At 39.9% G+C, this 22,379-nt stretch overlaps 1 protein-coding gene across 15 annotated transcripts in view; it reads left to right on the top strand.

The window, feature by feature from the left end:
* LOC135110164 (uncharacterized) overlaps window positions 1–22,379 on the top strand; it is a 38,812-nt gene that overhangs the window by 14,946 nt on the left and 1,487 nt on the right. For 8 of the 15 annotated variants that reach the window (XM_064022143.1, XM_064022146.1, XM_064022140.1 and 5 more), the window contains 4 exons: window positions 1,239–1,409; window positions 13,560–13,950; window positions 21,717–21,826; window positions 21,992–22,140. In XM_064022143.1, coding sequence (XP_063878213.1) covers window positions 22,027–22,140 — 114 coding nt within the window. In that variant the 5' untranslated portion in view covers window positions 1,239–1,409; window positions 13,560–13,950; window positions 21,717–21,826; window positions 21,992–22,026. Of the gene's footprint in view, window positions 1–639; window positions 746–1,238; window positions 1,457–11,533; window positions 11,638–12,920; window positions 13,142–13,559; window positions 13,951–21,716; window positions 21,827–21,991; window positions 22,141–22,379 lie in introns of those variants that run through there. The other 7 variants (XM_064022142.1, XM_064022154.1, XM_064022145.1 and 4 more) reach the window with 6 other exon arrangements.

The following is a 22,379-nucleotide window of genomic DNA, read 5'->3' on the forward strand; positions in this document are numbered from 1 at the left end:
CCACTTTTCTCTTCCTCTCTCTCTCTCTCTCTCTCTCTCTCTCTCTCTCTCTCTCTCTCTCTCTCTCTCTCTCTCTCTCTCTCTCTCTCTCTCTCTCTCTCTCTCTCTCTCTCTCTCTCTCTCTCTCTCTCTCTCTCTCTCTCTCATCATTCTGAGCTTCATTTATTTTTGTTTATGCATGTTTTCTCATTTTTGTATGCACTAACTCATTCTCTCATCTCTTTCACTATTCTTCTCTCCATTTATTTATGTTCTTGCATGCTCTCTCTCTCTCTCTCTCTCTCTCTCTCTCTCTCTCTCTCTCTCTCTCTCTCTCTCTCTCTCTCTCTCTCTCTCTCTCTCTCTCTCTCTCTCTCTCTCTCTCTCTCTCTCTCTCTCTCTCTCTCTCTCTCTCTCTCTCTCTCTCTCTCTCTCTCTCTCTATTCCCTTCTTCCATTCATTAGAGGTCATCCCCTTACACCCACAGCATGTATTGCACTCGTACACATCTCCTCCTCCCTTTCTCTCCCAGTTCTACATTTTCTCTCATGTCTCCTCTCATCTCCTCATCTCCTCATCCTCCTGTGTCACTCTCTCCTTAGTATGGCTGGGCAAGGTCACATACTATTGAGACAGTAGCTCTTCTTTGGTCATTACCAGGCTCTCTTTTGGATCTTCATGGCAGTTTCCACAACAGCAAACACTGCAAGCTTGACCACACTGATCTTGTCTCCAGTGAAGCTAAGAGTGGGAATGTTTTTACCAAGTATGTGTTGTGTTGTGGAGTTTTTAGTTTAGTTTTAATCACTGTCCTTCCTTAATCTGTTACTGGAATCATGAAAACACCCTTGCAAACCATAACAACATCTGCTAAAACCTGTTAAAGTATCATTAACCCTTTTAAACCATTACTTGAATCACAGAGACATCCTTGCAAACCCTGACAACATCCACTGAAACTTGTTAAACTGTCACTAGCATTATTAAACCATTACTTGATCATAAAAACACCCTTGAAAACCCTGGTAACATCAATTAAAGTCTGTTAAACTATTACTAACCTTATTAAACCATTACTTGAATCATGAAAATGCCCTTGAAAACCCTGATAACATCCACTAAAACCTTTTAAATTACCACTCCAATCAGGGGAGCTCCAAACACTATTAGAGCCTGTTAATAAAGAAAAGGCACTGGGATATTGGGGAATGCACATTTCAAGCTGTAGCCTTACCTCACATCCTTAACTCTCATAACAGGGCCTTTGTTGGAGGCGTCCCCTGTGATATAGTGGACGACAACCTGGAGCTCTGTGACACACTGACAAGGGAGAAGGTTACTTGTCGCTCCAAGGCTAAGCTGGTCGGCCCCATGAATGTCACTGTCTGCGTTACCGGAAGAGGCGCGTCTGAAGTGACCAAGATAGGAAGGTACGTGGACTCCCAGGACAGGCTGTACCAGTTCCTCACATATGCTGGTGTGTACATATAGTGTGCCTGCATGTGTATGCATGTGAATCTAGTCTTATCTTATGTTACCTAAACCAGTGTAACCTGACTTTATCCTGACTACTGGAAATAACTGTATAGGAATTAAGCTTGTAATGCCCTGTGTTTTAGCAGTAGATTGTTGTGTTTTTCTTAGTTTTTACAGGGTGTCCTGCAAGTTTAGGTACACACTTTAGGTATGATAGTTCAAGTAATTCTAAGTTGAAAATACTCTATATACATATGCTGTGTTTTGTTTTATTTTGTGAGAAATTAATGTGTAGCTAAGTTGTGAGTTGCGGGAGCTGCTTGCCTGGGTGTGCCTCCGCCTCCTTCCTCCCCTCCTTGGCTCGCTACGTACTCGCGTGATGCTGCGTAGCATTAAGTGATAAATTTTTGTGTACATTGTATGCAGTCAAATCCTTACAGGAAATAGCAAATAACAGATTAAATTTTTGTATGTGCCAGTGAAGAAAATGTGCAGGTAACACAGCAATACAGCGGTTATTCAGTGCTACTTTTTAAAACACACATGGCAGTTCACTGCAAATGTCATCCCCTTTGACAGTTATCATCTTGACATTTAAATGGCAAGCCTTGTCAATCAAGTGATAGCCAAAGTGCATCTTTTTGCTCCTGTCATTCCTTATCTGCTCTGCAGCTTCCTTAATGCTGTGAATCAACTCCTCTCTGTAACGTGATTTGTTCTTGTACACCAAGGATTTCATGAGTCCCCAAAGGAAAGAAATCTGTTGGTGTTAGGTGAGGGGATCTTGCTGGCTATTCCTGTGGGCCTCCACCACCTATCCATCATCAGGAGACTGATCCCAGGGAAGCCACTCCCACAATACACAACTTACAGGTTAATTTCTCACAAAATAAAGCAAACAGCATGTGTGTGTATAGAGTATTTTTGACTTAGGATTAGTTGAATTATCATATCCTAAGGTATGTACCTTAATTCATGGTACACCCTGTATTGTTAGTACACACACACACACACACACACACACACACACACACACACACACACACACACACACACACACACACACACACACACACACACACACACACACACACACACACACACACACTGTGCTGCCCAGCTAATTGGACACATCCACAGCAGCTCTAAGGGGTTACCTAAGTTTTGGTTGTACAGGGGGCCGAGCTTGAGTCCTGTCTCTATAAGAGGGAATTGTGTGATGTGTGAGTGCAGGGGAAGTGAAGTGTAAATTGGGAAGTGAGCAAAAAAGGTGAATGGGAGAGTAGTGTATGGGTAAACATTGTCTTGTCAGTGATACCAAGAAGGAAGATGTTGGCGGACACAGCAAACATTTTTGAGGGTTTCAAGGAAGAAGACCTCAGTGTAGCTTATACAAATAAACAAATATGGAAAATTGAAGAAAATGTGAAAATATGATAAATTCATAACTTAGTAGCAATAATAAAGACATGGAAGGAAGAGAGAGAGGTGGGTGGTGGCATTGTAAAAAGATATCCAGTGATATAATAGAGATGAAGAAGAGGAAGATGGAAAAAGAAAAAGAAAACAAAGAACTGAGAGAAGAGGTGACAATAATAGTGAACTTAAACAAGAAGTACTATAAAGAAATCAAGAAACTCAAGGAAGAGAATGAGGAGTTAAAGAAAGCTTTACAAGAGAGAGAGAGAGAGAGAGAGAGAGAGAGAGAGAGAGAGAGAGAGAGAGAGAGAGAGAGAGAGAGAGAGAGAGAGAGAGAGAGAGAGAGAGAGAGATTAAGGTTGGGAAAGTGAAAGAGTCAGTGACAGCAGAAGTCAAAAGTTGGAAAGAAGAGAGAGAACAACAACAAAAGGTGAATATAGATAAGATCATAAGGCAACAGCAACAGGAACACAATAAGGACATTGAAAAGCAATTGATTAAAATAATAAAGGAAAAAAGTAATCTTGTGAGAGACATTGTACAGAGAAAGATGTTTGTGGTGGTATTTGGGGTCAAGAAGAAGAACTTACTAATGAAAATAGCTAGAGAGAAAGAAGAGGCAAAAAAGACTAAGGAAATTATAGCAGAAGTGGCGGAGGAAGGAGAGGAGATAGTTGAACAAATTGAAGAGGTTTACAAGATTGGAAAATACAATGAAAATGGAACAAGACCAATGAAAATAAGATTCATGGCACAAACAGCAGTGAAATATGTCTTGCAAAGAACAAGAAAATTGGCAAAAGTAGAAGGAATTAATAAATATGAATAAAGGAGAGAGAAGTAAACTGAAAGAGTAAAGTAGAGGAAAGTAGTAGAGTAGAGGCCCAGTCAAAAAATGAGGAGAGAACACAAGAACAAGCGAGGAGATTTGCTTGGAAAGTTGTGGACATGAAAGTGAGGAAATGGTGCCACAAAGATGCCACACCAAGCAGAAGTTTAAAGATTATGTATACTAATGTAGATGGTTTGGTGTTGAGCCAAATGGAACTTAAAGACTACCTAAAGAACAATAAACCAGATGTGGTTTGTTTAATTTAAATCATACTAAGAGGAAATAAAGTTGGAATTTGCAAAGGAAGGTTGTAGTGCATGGAGGAGAGACAGAAAAGGAAAGGGAGGAAGAGCAACAATGATATTGGTAAAAGAGGATATTGTTGTTGAGGAAGTTGAATATGGCGATGGAATGGCAGAAACTTTGAGTGTTGTGATTAAGATCAAATGAAATGAAAAAAAGGAAAGTTACTGTGATGTACATACCACCAAAAACTAATGCATGGGAAACTGATAGATATAAAATTATACAACTAAAAACAAGAAATAGCACAGGAAATGATAAGGAAAAGTAACAAAGTGCTTTTAGTAGGCAGCTTCAACACTAAAGGAATGAACTGGCAGAAGATGGAAGTGAAAGAAAATGTTGGGTCATGGAGTAAACCTATTTTTCATATATATTTACTTATTTATTTTTTTATGTAGGAGGGACACTGGCAAAGGGAAACAAAAATCCAATAAAAAAAAAAGCTCACTGTGATACCAGACCCGGATTAGGTCAGAAGTAGTAGTCAAGAATTGAAGGATATGTGTCTTGAAACCTCCCTCTTGAAAGAGTTCAAATCATAGGAAGGTGGAAATACAGAAGCAGGCAGGGAGTTCCAGAGTTTACCAGAAAAAGGGATGAGTGACTGACTGAGAATACTGGTTAACTCTTTCATTAGAGAGGTGGACAGAACAGGGGTGAGAGAAACAAGTCTTGTGCAGTGAGGCCATGGGAGGAGGGGAGATATGCAGTTAGCAAGATCAGAAGAGCAGTTAGCATGAAAATAGTGGTAGAAGACAGCTAGAGATGCAACATTGCAGCAATGAGAAAGAGGCTGAAGACAGAAGAGAGTTGATGAGATGAAAAGCTTTTGATTCCATCCTGTCTAGAAGACTGGTATGAGTGGAATCCCCCAGACATGTGAATCATACTCCATACATAGACAGATAAGGCTCCTGTACAGAGTTAGTAGCTGGAAGGGTGAGAAAAAATAACAGAGATGTCTCAGAACACCTAACTTCATAGAAGATGTTTTAGCTAGAGATGAGATGTGAAGTTTCCAGTTCAGAATACAAGTAAAGATGTTCAGTGTAGAAAAGAGGGACAGTTGAGTGTCATTGAAGAAGAGGGGATAGTTGTCTGGAAGGTTATGTTGAGTTGATAGATGGAGGAATTGAGTTTTTGAGGCATTGAACAATACCAAGTTTGCTTTACTCCAATCAGAAATTTTTGAGAGATCAGAAGTCAGGCGTTGTGTGGCTTCCCTGCATGAACTGTTTACTTCCTGAAGGGTTGGACGTCTACGAAAAGACGTGAAAAAGTGCAGGGTGATATCACCAGCATACCATGCTTACCATGATGGTGAATACAATGAGACAGTGGGTGAACGAACTTACAAGATACAAAGAAGAAGAACCATCACAGTTGGACTTAGTGTTTACAAAAAATCCCAGAAAGTAGATCAAGTATACATTGTCTGAGTCCACAGGGAAGAAGTGATCATGTGACAATAGAAATAATGCCACAGGAGGAAAAAGTGTTGCACAGGAATGAACAATTTTGAAATGGGAGACAGAACTATTCTAAGGCAAACTTTGCAGAACTTAATAAATTTTATGGAAAAAATAACTGGGAAGAACTATTTAAAGGTAAAAATTTACCTTTAAATTTGTGCCAAGTTATAAAGTGTAAATTGGGAAGCATGAATGGTATAATGGCAGGTGAGTAGAAGCAAAAAGGAAAAAGGACAGGGCTTGGAGGAAATGATGAGACAACTGAACACAAATACTAGGGAAGAATACAGAAAGGCAAGGAATGAATATGGTATAATAAGAAAAGAAGAAGAAAGAAATTTTGAAAGTGAGATAATAAGAAAATGCAAGGAAGAGCCCAAACTCTTCTACAGATACATAAACAGGAAAATGAAACATAAGGATGACATAAACAAGTTAAGAAGAGAAGGAAGAATTTATGAAACTACTGAGGAGATGAGTGAACTAATGAATGAGAGTTTTCAGTCCACATTTACAAAGGAAACTGATTTTGTGGCACTGAAAGTGGTATCACAGAATGAGGGAATACAGGAAATACAAGTAAAGAGACAACAAATCAAGAAACTGCTGAAGAGCTGGATGTTAGAAAAGCTGTGGGACTAGATCAAGTAAATGGATGGATATTAAAAGAATGCAGAGAACAAATGGAAAAACCCATATGGGATATAATTAACAGCTTGTTGAGAGAAGGAAAAGTACCAAGGGAATGGAAAAGAGCTAACAAAGTCCCAATATACAAACAGGGAAGTTAAATGGAACCATTGAATTACAGACTAGTGTCACTAACAAGTATTGTAAGCAAGCTTTGTGAAATAGTAATTAAAGACAGATGGGTGCAGTATTTAGAAGATGAAAAGATAATTACAGAAAAGCAATTTGGATTCAGGAAAGGGATATCCTGTGTCACAAATCTACTGAGCTTCCATACAAGAGTAATAGATGGAGTGCAAGAGAGGGATGGATGGGTTTGTGCAGTACACCTGGATCTCTAAAAAAGCATTTGATAAAGTTCCACACAAAAGTCTTATGTGGAAGTCAGAGAATGAAGGAGGGCTAAAGGGAACAATGTTGAGATAGACAGAAGATTATTGACAAGGGAAGGAATTGAGAACAGTAATCAGAGACACTAATTCAAGTTGGCGCAAAGTGACAAGTGAGGTACCACAAGGATCTGTGTTGGCACCTATTATGTTTCAAATATATGTAAATGATATGACAGAGGATCTAAATAGTTATATAAACCTTTTTGCTGATGATGCAAAAATAATGAAAATAGTAAAGGATGAAAATGACTGCAAGGAGTTACAAAAGGATATTGACAAGATACATACATAGAGCCAAAGATGGAAACTAGAATTCAATGCCAGAAAATGCCATGTGTTGGAAATAGGAAAAAGTAAAAAGATATCTTCATTGAATTACAAAATGGGAAGAGAAATAATAACAAAAAATTCATGAAGAAAAAGAAGGCACATAAACATAATATTTGGCTCTACATACAGCTTTTTAACAGACATTAGGGTGGCATTTAACTATTTAGATAGAGAAATAATGAAGAAAATTATAACAAGAATGATATAACCTAAATTGGAGCACGCAGCGTTAGTTTGGGCTCCAAATAGGAAAAAAAAATTACAGAAACTGGAAAGAATACAGAGGATAGCAACAAAGATGGTACCAGAACTGAAAGACTTAAGCTATGAAGAAAGACTTGAAGAGATGTGATTACCAACGCTACAAGAGAGAAGAGTAAGAGGAGACCTGATAACAATGTACAAATTAGTAAACAATATAGGAAGAATAGACAGAATTGACTTGCTATCACAGGTGGAGGAGGGAGAGAGATGGGCAAGGGGACATGGGAAGAAAATAAAGAAGAGTGGATGTTTGAGCGGCACCAAGAAATGCAGCTTCCTGTATCAAACTATTGAAATCTGGAATGATTTGAAGGAAGAGGTGGTTGTGGCAAACAGTGTACACATGTTTAAAGAGAAACTGGATAAATATGGTTATGGAGACAGGACAAAATAAACTTTGGCTCGTGCCCTGTACAATGCACACACACACACACACACACACACACACACACACACACACACACACACACACACACACACACACACACACACACACACACACACACAGATACCAACATCACCCTATTCACGTCATAACTTATCATTAAACCCAGCTGTGACCTCACTGAACGTTTCCCTTTGTGTCTCACAACACAAGGGGGTAGTCACAGCCTGCCCTCTAAAGACAACTCTCTTCCTCCACACAAAACTACAAGCACCTAATAACACACACACCCTTCACTCCAAAAATTTTAAAATCATGGCGACTCCTACACCAGCCTCGGAGTCCCCATCTGGGGAGGGGACCATAAATGTCCCCAGGTCGGACTGCCTTTCCGTCGACGACCCTAAGTGTCTTGACACCCCCCTCAACTTTTTCTTCATTAACTTCTGCAACATTCGCGGTCTAAGATCTAATTTTCAATCTGTAGAACACCACCTCTCCTCTTCTAAACCTCATCTTCTTTTCCTCACTGAAACTCAGGTGTCTGAGGCAACTGACAGTAGCCCCTTTTCTGTTCCCTCCTACTTTCTCTATCCTCATTTTCGATCCAAAGCTGGATGCTGCGTTTATGTGCGCAATGACTTAACCTGCTCTCGTGCCCACGCTCTTGAATCTTCCGAGTTTTCCACCATCTGGCTACGACTACAGAGTCATTCTCATACTAAATTTATCTGTGCTGTATACCTCTCTCCTAACTCCTCTGACTATAAGAAATTCTTTGACTACTTAACTTCCAAAGTGGAGCACATTCTGACCCTCTTCCCTTTTGCAGAGATCTCCATTCTTGGAGACTTCAATGTTCACCACCAGCTTTGGCTTTCCTCTCCCTTCACTGACCATCCTGGTGAACTAGCCTACAACTTTGCTATCCTCCATGACCTAGAGCAATTGGTGCAACACCCTACTCGTATTCCTGACCGTCTTGGAGATACGCCCAACATTCTTGACCTTTTCCTGACCTCTAATCCTTCTGCTTATGCTGTCACCCTTTCTTCTCCGTTGGGCTCCTCCGATCACAATCTCATATCTTTATCTTGTCCTATCACTCCAATCCCTCCTCAGGATCCCCCAAAGCGAAGGTGCCTCTGGCGTTTTGCCTCTGCTAGTTGGGGGGACCTGAGGCGGTATTTTTCTGATTTTCCTTGGAATGACTACTGCTTCCGTGTCAGAGACCCGTCTTTGTGTGCTGAGCGCATAACAGAGGTGATAGTGTCTGGCATGGAGGCGTACATTCCTCACTCTTTTTCTCGTCCTAAACCTTCTAAACCTTGGTTTAACACAGCTTGTTCTCGTGCTATACATGATAGAGAGGTGGCCCACAAAAGGTACTTAAGCCTTCCTTCACCAGAATCTCATGCACTTTATATTTCTGCCCGGAACCATGCCAAGTCTGTTCTCCAACTAGCCAAAAACTCCTTCATTAACAGAAAATGTCAAAACCTTTCAAGATCTAACTCCCCTCGTGATTTCTGGCATCTAGCCAAAAATATCTCCAATAACTTTGCTTCTTCTTCTTTCCCTCCTCTACTTCAACCAGATGGCACCACTGCTATCACATCTATTTCTAAAGCTGAACTCTTTGCTCAAACCTTTGCTAAAAACTCTACCTTGGACGATTCTGGGCTTGTTCCTCCCTCTCCTCCACCCTCTGACTACTTCATGCCTCGTATTAAAATTCTTCGTAATGATGTTTTCCATGCCCTCGCTGGCCTAAACCCTCAGAAGGCTTATGGACCTGATGGGGTCCCTCCTATTGTTCTCCGAAACTGTGCCTCCGTGCTTGCACCTTGCCTAGTCAAACTCTTTCAGCTCTGTCTGTCAACATCTACCTTTCCTTCTTGCTGGAAGTTTGCCTACATTCAACCTGTTCCTAAAAAGGGTGACCGCTCTAATCCCTCAAACTACCGTCCTATTGCTTTAATTTCCTGCTTATCTAAAGTTTTTGAATCTATCCTCAACAGGAAGATTCTTAAACATCTATCACTTCACAACCTTCTATCTGATCGCCAGTATGGGTTCCGTCAAGGCCGCTCTACTGGTGATCTTCTGGCTTTCCTTACTGAGTCTTGGTCATCCTCTTTTAGAGACTTTGGTGAAACTTTTGCTGTTGCCTTGGACATATCAAAAGCCTTTGATAGAGTCTGGCACAAAGCTTTGATTTCCAAACTACCCTCCTACGGTTTCTATCCTTCTCTCTGTAACTTCATCTCAAGTTTCCTTTCTGACCGTTCTATTGCTGCTGTGGTAGACGGTCACTGTTCTTCTCCTAAATCTATTAACAGTGGTGTTCCTCAGGGTTCTGTCCTGTCACCCACTCTCTTCTTATTATTCATTAATGATCTTCTAAACCAAACTTCTTGTCCTATCCACTCCTATGCTGATGATACCACCCTGCACTTTTCCACGTCTTTTCATAGACGTCCAACCCTTCAGGAGGTAAACATATCACGCAGGGAAGCCACAGAACGCCTGACTTCTGATCTTTCTAAAATTTCTGATTGGGGCAGAGCAAACTTGGTATTGTTCAATGCCTCAAAAACTCAATTCCTCCATCTATCAACTCGACACAATCTTCCAGACAACTATCCCCTCTTCTTCAATGACACTCAACTGTCCCCCTCTTCTACACTGAACATCCTCGGTCTGTCCTTTACTTATAATCTGAACTGGAAACTTCACATCTCATCTCTAGCTAAAACAGCTTCTATGAAGTTAGGTGTTCTGAGACGTCTCCGCCAGTTTTTCTCACCCCCCCAGCTGCTGACTCTGTACAAGGGCCTTATCCGTCCATGTATGGAGTATGCTTCACATGTCTGGGGGGGTTCCACTCATACTGCTGTTCTAGACAGGGTGGAATCAAAAGCTTTTCGTCTCATCAACTCCTCTCCTCTAACTGACTGTCTTCAGCCCCTCTCTCACCGCCGCAATGTTGCATCTCTAGCTGTCTTCTACCGCTATTTTCATGCTAACTGCTCTTCTGATCTTGCTAACTGCATGCCTCCCCTCCTTCCGCGGCCTCGCTGCACAAGACTTTCTTCTTTCTCTCACTCCTATTCTGTCCACCTCTCTAACGCAAGAGTTAACCAGTATTCTCAATCATTCATCCCTTTCTCTGGTAAACTCTGGAACTCCTTGCCTGCTTCTGTATTTCCACCTTCCTATGACTTGAATTCCTTCAAGAGGGAGGTTTCAAGACACTTATCCACCAATTTTTGACCACTGCTTTGACCCTTTTAAGGGACTGGCATTTCAGTGGGCATTTTTTTTTATTAGATTTTTGTTGCCCTTGGCCAGTATCCTTCCTACATAAAAAAAAAAAAAAAAAAAAAAAAAAAATACATTATATAACTTCATAAACAGTGTTTCTCATCTGTTTGAGAATAAAATAAAGAGTGGATGTTTGAGCTACATCAAGAAATAGTTTCCTGTATCGAACTCTTGAAATCTGGAATGATTTGAAGAAAGAATTGGTTTTGGCAAACGTTGTACACATGTTTAAAGAGAAACTGAATAAGCATGGTTATGGAGACAGGACAAAATGAACATTGGCTCATGCCCTGTACAATGCAACTAGGTAAATACACACACACACACACACACACACACAGACATCAATGTCACCCAGTTCATATTGCCATGCATTATATAACATCATAAACAATGTCAAACAATGTTTCACATCCATTTCTGATGTTTTTTCACATTTTCCTCACGTGCTGGTGAGTCATTGCCTTCTTGTTTACTGTATAAAACTTTGTGTTCTTGTTATTTATTACATTAATATGCTCTTTTACCATGTTAATGAGGATTTCCTTATCAAAAAATGATAAAGGAGTAGCCCAACAAACCGTCACTTCTTTGCTGGTTGCCATGGTGACTGCAGCAGATGTAAACAAATTCGTGTTTCTCATACATTTTTTTCTGTCAGTGATGTGCTGAGTTGGGCAGGAATATGAGATGTAAGCATTGGTGACCACTCATGCTTGCCCACCCCGATGATTGACAACCTTGGTGAACTTTGGATTTTTGAAAGTAAGGACTTCCCCACTATCTTGATTGTCTGGTGCAGTTTGGCCAGGTGATCACCAGCATTGGCAGAAGGTTTAAAAGTATGGCAATTAAGCATATGATACAGCAACATCAGAAAATGTCTGTTTCATATAATTCCCCACTGGAGCTTCTCTATTCCTCTTGATTGCCATTGGTTTATGTGAAATGGACTAGGTTTAAATGTGATAAATGCACCTCAAACATTTCAGATTTAGACAAACTCGATATATGCATCATTAATGTACTCCCCTTGAAAAATCTTTGGTGCCTGAAAAATATTGCATTATAATTTGAGAGATGAAGGGCTACATGTAGTACAATCAGCAAACAATTTATTTTGCATATCTACGGACATAAGTTTTTTTTATTTACTCATGAGGACTATGGTCACATCACAGGTTTCCCTCTCTGTTTAGCAGTCTTAACTCTTTATGATGTGTCACTGGGCTTGCGTAAATATATATATATATATATATATATATATATATATATATATATATATATATATATATATATATATATATATATATATATATATATATATATATACCAATCGGAGTACAAAAAACTATTGAGCTTATGACAACACTAAATCAGTGCCTAATATTAGCCAGCATGAATGAAATATTTTCATATTGTTTATGCAGTTTCTTCAAATGCTGGATGCAGACACTTATTCGTATTTCATTATACCATAATTAATGGCTTATAAGACACATGGACTCAATAAGACGCACCTCAGTTTGGGCAGGCATAAAAAAAAAAAAAAAAAAGGTAAGTAAACAGGTTTAAGCTCTGAATATGAAGTGAAGGGTTTCACCTGACATTTGAAGCCCTCTTATATGTATTCAGATCCTTATTAAATCTCAATATTTTACATTTAAAAAACCTTAATATTTGCTAGGACCTACCAACACTAGTACTTAGACTAATCCTGTTGTGAGATGTAAACAAATGTGGCATAGACAGTGACATTGTCAGAGGCCAGATTGTAATAAAGTTTGTACATCACATTTTTTTATCATCATTCTACACATGATCCTAGTTGTATATTTTAGTACATTTTCAAAGCATAAGGATGTGTGAAAACAGATTCACCTTATTCTCTACAATGTATTTTTATTTGAAATATTCAGTACAAACCATCACCATAAGTCGCCCTACTTCATGATACTCTCTTCACTTATAAAATCTTTTATTTTGTTAGGTAGTAAGCTATTTTTTAAGAATGCAATAGTTTCTCATTAGCTTCAAGTTTTGTTGAACATGTATGCAAGGTAAAAATCTTAAAAGATAGGTACAATTCCAGTTGTATGAAGGTGTGTCTTACCTCAAGGAATAATGGCATCATACTAAGAAACGCAGTGAATCCTGCAGTTGTCACCAGGTTTGGTTTGCAACCAACTGCAAGTTTGTTTTGGTACATGAAATGTAAGAGTCATCACCTAATTTCTTCCTGACTGGTGTTATTTTATGTGAATTACTAGTAAGTATGACCTGTTATGCATTGTTATCTTGTAAAAAAGAATTGTTTTTGTGGTATAGAATTGATCATCACTTTGTTTATGTGTGTGAAGATGTTTGGGATTTGATCTAAGGGCCACTGTTGCCACAGACTTACCACTGGCCACTGTCCCAAAGCTGAACCTTTGTCTTATAAGATGCAGGCTCATTTTCTGAGACATTTTTGGGGGAGAAAAAAGGTGCGTTTTATGTCATCAAAAATAATATTTTGCTCATTCGTAGATATCATTTGCAAGACTTCCAAAATAATGTTAATGATTGCATACATATTTTAAACATTTACAACATGCATTCTGGAGCCAGTTCCCACCCAGTCCTTCTCACCACCTCTCCCACCACACTGCTCTTCTCCACTCAGTGTTATTACTCCACATCCACAGGCCATCACTAGCAGACCTCTTGGGTGGTTTCCAAGACCCCAGCTTGGCCTTCAAGACACTTAACCATACCAGGGTCTTCCTCCAGCAGCTCACCAGAATATAACTGGATAACTTGCCTGCTGCCAGCACCTCCAGGCCTCTAGAGGTTGTGGCACCACAGCCTGCACAGCCCCTCAAATCCCCAACAAGAACAAGAACACAACAGGGTAGTGGGAGTGATGGCTTCAGGACACACTGCCACTGTACAGGGCAGCTGTTACTCTTGTACATCATGTGCTGCTTACAAGACTGTGCCTAAAAATCTGAGAGGAAAAAGTAAAAGCTCACAGGACTGGTTGACGAGACAGCTAAATGACCCTTATGTGAAGTTGACCAAGCAACATCAGCGCAGGTGAGCCTCAGCCCTCTCTTTTACCCCTTCCTTTCCCACATTAGCCATCTTCCCACTCCCTCCCCAGGAAGGCCCCTATGATCATTAGCCAATGCAAGACACTGCAATAGAGTGACAGTGTATACCTGTTTTTTGGGGCCACTTCTTGGTAAATATGTTGATCATGATAATTTTTCAGACTGAGATAAATTTTTTTACTGCTCAAAATAATATGCTTTTTCAAAAGGAGATAGTGACATTGAATAATCTTAGCTATAGCAGCTCCTCATGAAGCAGCTAAATTATGTGGATATTGATGATGAATACATACTGTACAATATGGGTGTGAGGGTTGTTTTAGGGTCACTCACGGTTACATTAGTGACGTGATCCATCGTACACTGCTTCAGAAATTGTAAGTCCATGCTGACAGGGTTTACTTGGAGAGATATAGTGTGATGCATGTGTTCGTATGTTTGTTTCCAGTATGTAATGATGCATGCTCTCTTGCATCTCTTTTGTTCAGCAAATGAGAACTGTACTTTTAATGACATTAGAATGTCGTTAAATGTCACTTACTTCCAGGCAATGCATCATTTATTTTCAGCCAGTCACCATGTGTATATGTTGCAGCCACAGCAGTCAGCTAGTTACCCACAAGGGTACTCAGTGTCACAATGGCAACTGAGTGTAGTGCACACAAATTTAAATATTTGGATTTTATCATGCAGTTCCATAAGCAAGGCATACAATTCTTAAGATTGCACAGTGTTTTGCCAAAATTAGTTGAGTGCTGAACAATCGATGGCACCAGTACCCTTTGAGGATGAGGAAGAGGAGGTCTGCAAACCACACCTTGGACTCTTTATTTTTTCTATTAAGGTTTAGGTCTGGTTATGTTAGGTTAATGTCCTTAACCCATAAACTGCAACATTTATCATATGATGAACAGCATGTAACTGTGACTTACATCATATGATATGAAGGCTCTTTTTAATCTTGGCAGCCTGTATTTTGCACCCATATGTCTTGAAATGATGTTTGGCAACTCAGAGTGAGCGAGCCCACACTCTCTCTCTCTCTCTCTCTCTCTCTCTCTCTCTCTCTCTCTCTCTCTCTCTCTCTCTCTCTCTCTCTCTCTCTCTCTCTCTCTCTCTCTCTCTCTCTCTCTCTCTCTCTCTCTCTCTCTCTCTCTCTCTCTCTCTCTCTCTCTCTCTCTCTCACTTCCTTGTGTGTGTGTGTGTGTGTGTGTGTGTGTGTGTGTGTGTGTGTGTGTGTGTGTGTGTGTGTGTGTATTTACCTAGTTGTGTGTATCTAGTTGTGGTGTATGGGAGGGGAGTAATCTCATAGTACAGCGTCTCTATATCTATCAGTTTGGTTTTAAAAGCACTGACAGTTTCGGCATTGACAACGTCTTCACTGAGTTCATTCCATTTGTTCTCATTTCAGTGAGGAAAACTATACTTCTTAATGTCTCTTCTACAGTTAACTTTCTTCAACTTCTTGCTGTGACCCCTTGTACTCTGTGTGTCTAAATTTATAAAAACCTTCTTTCTTCACATTTTCCATACCATTTATCATTCTATAGATGTTTATTAAATCTCTCTCTCTCTCCTATTTTCAAGGGTAGGAATTTCCAACATTCTTAATCTCTCTTCATAGGTCAATTTACTCAACTCTGAAACCATCTTAGTGACTGCTCTTTTTGCTTTTTCTAATTTTATAATATTCCTCTTTGTATGATGAGACCACACCACTGCTGCATATTCCAATCTTAGTCTTATCATGGAAATCAACAACTTTTTATCATTTCTTCTTCCAAATATGAGTGCCATTCTTATTCTTTTTAACAATTTCACTGTCTCCAGTAATTTTATCAATGTGTCAAATTTTCAATAACTGTTACTCCCAAATCTACTTCCTCTTTTGACTTCTTTAACTTCACACCATCCATATCATAATATTGTATTCTTTTCTTACTCTTACCAAACTCCATTACTTTGCATTTACTGAAATGGAATTCCATTTGCCAAGATTTACTCCATCTATTTATCTTATTTAAATCATCTTGCAGTACCATACAGTCATTTACATTATCTATCCTTCTCATCAGTTTAGCATCATCTGCAAATAAGTTCATATAACTATCTGTTTCTTCATTTATGTCGTTCACATATATTACAAACTTTATCGGTCCTAAATCTGACCCCTGTGAGACACCACTAGTTACTTTTAGCCAAGATGAATTCTGTTCTTGTATTACAGTTCTCATCTCTCTATCATCCAGATAATCCTCCATTCACTCCAGCTGTCTTCCTCCAAATTTTCCATAATTTTTTAATCTTCCTTAGCAATCTTTGGGATGTACTTTGCTTTCTTCAAGTCTAAGTAGACACCATCCACCCATCCATCTCTCTCCTGCACAATATTAACTATCCTTGAATGAAAGGACAGTAAGTTTATGGAGCATGATCTTCCCCTTTTAAATCCAAATTGACAATTTACTAAAACTTCATCTTTTTCCAGGTGTTCCATCCATCTTTCCTTTATTGTTCTTTCACATAATTTTCCTTCAGGAGGAGGCAGTAGACACCTGCTAAAACAATAATTACTCCCAGTGAGGTCTAAAGCACTGGATCAGGGGGTACTGTGAACTTATCATTAAACCTACCTGTGATCTCACTGAACTTTTCCTTTTGTGTCTCACAACACAAGGGGGCAGTCACAGCCTGCCCTATAAAGACAACTCTCTTCCTCCACACAAAACTACAAGCACCTAATAACACACACAACCTTCACTCAAAATTTCAAAATTCATGACAACTCCTACACCAGCTTTGGAGTCCTCATCTGGGGAGGAGACCACAAATGTCCCCTGGTTGGACTGCTCTGCTGATGACGCCCCTAAGTATCTTGACACCCCCTCAATTTTTTCTTCATTTACTTCTGCAACATTTGTGATCTAAGATCTAATTTTCAGTCTGTAGAACACCACCTCTCCTCTTCTAAACATCATCTTCTTTTCCTCACTGAAACTCAGGTGCCTGAGGCAACTGACAGTAGCCCTTTTTCTGTTCCCTCCTACTTTCTCTATCCTCATTTTCAATCCAAAGCTGGATGTTGCATTTATGTGCGCAACAATTTAACCTGCTCTCGTGCCCACGCTCTTGAATCTTCCGAGTTTTCCACTATCTGGCTACGACTACAGAGTCACTCTCAAACTAAATTTATCTGTGCTCTATATCTCTCACCTAACTCCTCTGACTATAAGAAATTCTTTGACTACTTAACTTCCAAAGTGGAGCACATTCTGACACTCTTCCCTTTTTGCAGAGATCTCCATTCTTGGAGACTTCAGTGTTCACCACCAGCTTTGGCTTTCCTCTCCCTTCACTGACCATCCTGGTGAACTAGCCTTCAACTTTGCTATGCTCCACGACCTAGAGCAATTGGTGCAACACCCTACTTGTATTTCTGACCGTCTTGGAGATATGCCCAACATTCTTGACTTCTTCCTGACCTCTAATCCTTCTGTTTATGCTGTCACCCTCTCTATTCCATTGAGCTCCTCCGATCACAGTCTCATATCTGTATCTTGTCCTATCACTCCAATCCCTCCTCAGCATCCCCCTAAGCAAAGGTGCCTCTGGCATTTTGCCTCTGCTAGTTGGGGGGACCTGAGGAGGTATTTTGCTGATTTTCCTTGGAATGACTACTGCTTCCGTGTCAGAGACCCGTCTTTGTGTGCTGAATGCATAACAGAGGTGATAGTGTCTGGCATGGAGGCATACATTCATTCCTCTCTCTTTTTCTCGGACTAAACCTTCCAAACCTTGGTTGAACACAGCTTGTTCTCGTGCTATACATGATAGAGAGGTGGCCCACAAAAGGTACTTAGGCCTTCCATCACCAGAATCTCATGCACTTTATATTTCTGTCCGGAACCATGCCAAGTCTGTTCTCCATCTAGTCAAAAACTCCTTCAGTAATAGAAAGTGTCAAAATCTTTCAAGATCTAACTACCCTCATGACTCTCTGACATCTAGCCAAAAATATCTCCTGGCATCTAGCCAAAAATATCTTCAATAACTTTGCTTCTTCTTCTTCTTTCCCTCCTTTATTTCAACCAGATAGCACCACTACCATCACATCTATTTCTAAAGCTGAACTCTTTGCTCAAACCTTTGCTAAAAACTCTACCTTGAACGATTCTGGGCTTGTTCCTCCCTCTCTTCCACCCTCTAACTACTTCATGCTACCTATTAAAATTCTTCACAATGATGTTTTCCATGCCCTTGCTGGCCTAAACCCTTGAAAGGCTTATGGACCTGATGGGGTCCCTCCTATTGTTCTCCGAAACTGTGCCTCCGTGCTTGCACCTTGCTTAGTCAAACTCTTTCAGCACTGTCTGTCAACATCTACTTTTCCTTCTTGCTGAAAGTTTACCTACATTGAGCCTGTTCCTAAAAAGGGCGACTGTTCTAATCCCTCAAACTACTGTCCTATTGCTTTAATTTCCTGCCTATCTAAAGTTTTTGAATCTATCCTCAACAGGAAGATACGAGTACTTAAACATCTGTCACTTCACAAACTTCTATCTGATTGCCAGTATGGGTTCCGTCAAAGCCGCTCTACTGGTGATCCTCTGGCTTTCCTTACTGAATCTTGGTCATCCTCTTTTAGAGATTTTGGTGAAACTTTTGTTGTTGCCTTGTACATATCAAAAGCTCCTGATAGAGTCTGGCACAAAGTCTTGATTTCCAAATTACCCCCCTATGGCTTCTATCTTTCTCTCAAGTTTCCTTTCTGACCGTTCTATTGCTGCTGTGGTAGACGGTCACTGTTCTTCTCCTAAATCTATTAACAGTGGTGTTCCTCAGGGTTCTGTCCTGTCACCCACTCTCTTTTTATTATTCATCAATGACCTTGTAAATCAAATTTCCTACCCTATCCACTCCTACGCTGATGATACCACCCTGCACTTTTCCATGTCTTTTTATAGACATCCAACCCTTCAGGAGGTAAACATTTCATGCAGGGAAGCCACAGAACGCCTGACTTCTGATCTTTCTAAAATTTCTGATTGGGGCAGAGCAAACTTGGTATTGTTCAATGCCTCAAAAACTCAATTCCTCCATCTATCAACTCAACACTACCTTCCAGACAGCTATCCCCTCTTCTTCAGTGACACTCAACTGTCCCCCTCTTCTACACTGAACATCCTTGGTCTGTCCTTTACTTATAATCTGAACTGGAAACTTCACATCTCATCTCTAGCTAAAACAGCTTCTATGAAGTTAGGTGTTCTGAGATGTCTCTGCCAGTTTTTCTCATCTCCCCAGCTGCTAACTCTGTACAAGGGCCTTATCCGTCCATGTATGGAGTATGCTTCACATGTCTGGGGAGGTTCCACTCATGCCGCTCTTCTAGACAGGGTGGAATAAAAAAGTTTTTGTCTCATCAACTCCTCTCCTCTAACTGACTGTCTTCAGCCTTTCTCATCGCCGCAATGTTGCATCTCTAGCTGTCTTCTACTGCTATTTTCATGCTAACTGCTTTTCTGATCTTGCTAACTGCATGCCTCCCCTCCTCCCACAGCCTTGCTGCACAAGACTCTTCTTTCTCTCACCCCTATTCTGTCCAACTCTCTAATGCAAGAGTTAACTAGTATACTCAATTATTGATCCCTTTCTTTGGTAAACTCTGGAACTCCCTGTCTGCTTCTGTATTTTCACCTTCCTATGAATTGAATTCCTTCAAGAGGGAGGTTTCAAGACACTTATCCTTCAATTTTTTTTACTTTTCTGGGACTGGCACCTCGGTGGGCTTTTTTTTTTTTTTTATTGGATTTTCGTTGTCCTTGGCCAGTGTCCCTCCTACATAAAAAAAAAAAAAACACTATTCAAGGACACTGGTCTATATTTTAGTGTATTTTCCTTATTTCCTCTTTTGTATGTTGGTGTAATATTTGTTCTTTTCCAGTCTTTTGGTTCTCTTCCCTGTGATAGTGATGTCACCACTAGACTGTGAATTTTATCAGGCAGTTGTTCTGTACATTCCTTCAATATCTTGTTTGGTACTCCATCTGGATCAGATGCTTTAATTACTTCAAGTTCTTCCATCATCTTAAGTATTTCCTCATAACTGACCTGGACTGCACTCAGTATATATCTCACCAACTTATCCCTTCCAGCATCAAACTCCCCTTCCACGGTAAATAACAATCTGAAACTATTGTTCATAACCTCCACCATGTCCTGTTTGGGTTCATTTATACACTTATCTTTTATATCTCTTTTATAGTTTCTTCTCTCCATTCTTATTATCTCAATGTACTTGTTTCTAGCATCAATATATTCCTCCCATCTGCTCTCAGTTTTCCTCTTCTTCCATCTATTCCAACCATTTGATTTACAATTTGTAGTTTCTTTGCATTATGTATTGAACCATTCTTTACCCTTTCTACATCTCACTCCTCCTTTAGGTACAAATTTCTCCACAGCAGAATTATATTTCCTTATAAATTCATCTCATTTTCTGGAACATCTACATCTTCAAAGTCTTTCCAGCCCATGGCAACAAACTACTTTCTTAATTTTTCAAAATCATCTTTACTATATTTAAATCTTCTTACCTTATAATTTTCATCAGTGATTACATTTTCATTTTTCAAATTAAATTCCATCAACATGTGATCACTTTTACCTAGAGGGCTATCATAGTGTATTGTTTTAATAATTTCCATGTCCTTGGTAAACACTAAATCAAGTCTTGATGGTTTATCTCTTCCACTAAATCTTATATCACAGTCTATCCACTGAGTCATCAAGTTTTCCACTGTTCAGGTTAACAGTCTATTACTCCATGAGGTCTTACTTCTAGTAGTTGTCAGTGTTTCCCACTTTATCTCCTTACAACTAAAATCACCAACAATAAGTATATCACTACTTTCCATCACTATCTTTTCAAGACCTTTTAACACATCTACCAACATCTCTTCGTGCTCTTCTTTTTGCCAAGCATTGGTCACAGGTGGCACATACACTCCTACATAATTCATTATCCTTTCTTTTTCACTTCTAATCATCACTTGTAGAATTTCAGACTTGTCTTCACTTTTTATTACCCTCTCCACTTCAACACACTTTTTAATCAGAATGATCACTCCCCCCTCCTCCCTTGTTACTTCTGTTTTTCATCCATAAATCATATTTACCAGTGTCAGGAGTTCCCCATTCATTTTTCCATTTTGTCTCACATAATACAGCAACATCCGGTGCGGTTCTGTTTAATAACTCATTTAATTCCATCTTTGTTGACATTAATCCATTTACATTAGTATAACATACTGTTTGATGTACCATTTCTTTATTCTCATGTCTCTTACTCTTCAGAAAAACTTCTCTTTTTGTTGTTTGTCTTTTTGTTTAGCCTCATTTATCAGCTCCTTTTGCTTCAACCTTTCAATCTCATCCATATCCCTGTTTATCCATACATTTTTATATTCTTCATCTCCAGACAATCTCCAAGACCCACTAATTACCTCTTCTGCTTGTACCTACATTGCAAACTTTGTGTGTGTGTGTGTGTGTGTGTGTCAGATATACACACAGCTCTGCAACACACACTTGTGCACACACACACACACACACACACACACACACACACACACACACACACACACACACACACACTGCACCCAAATCAGGCAGTTAAAAAATTAAAGACCTGTTGTTGTTTGAGATCCCTTACCACTCCCCGTACTCTCCTTTTGTCTCATCCCACAGGCATTGTCCATGATGCTTCCTGTGTTGTGGTTCCATCATGGCAGGCATGGAAGTGCCTCTCACTGCATCACCGCCTCATGATCATTGAGAGCATGGACACAGACACTGAGGTGCGGCGCCTCTCCCCCATCACCCTCATTGCCAACACAAGCCACTTTTTTTATCTTGTCCTTATAAATCTATTTACCAGATTGTCAGTTCCACATGGGATTTTTTGTGAGTGTTACTAATGCCTCCTCCTCCTCCTCCTCCTCCTCCTCCTCCTCCTCCTCCAGGCCCTAGTGGGTACGTGGACCTCCTCAATGGACAGATGGACAGAGGCTGGTGTGCTGGCTACATGTATCAGGAGCAAATCTCAACCTTCTTCTCTGTTGTGGCAACAGGGATGACATATGAGATGACCATGACCAGCATGCCCCTTCAGGTACTGCTGTGGTGCTTGTAATGGTGTTGCAGTGGTTGTAATGGTGGTAGTAGTAATAGTAGACAGTGATTGTAGCTATGGTAATAGTAGTTGTAGTAATTTTCAGTGGTATAATAATAATAGTAATTGGAGATAAACAGCAGGCAACTTACACCAATCTTTTTGACGCATAACCTAACATCATTTAACCCAGCCTAACCTCACAACCTAGCACAATCTCACCCAACACTAAGCCAACC

Source organism: Scylla paramamosain, chromosome 20 (genome assembly GCF_035594125.1).
Source record: "Scylla paramamosain isolate STU-SP2022 chromosome 20, ASM3559412v1, whole genome shotgun sequence".
Lineage (NCBI taxonomy): Eukaryota > Metazoa > Arthropoda > Malacostraca > Decapoda > Portunidae > Scylla > Scylla paramamosain.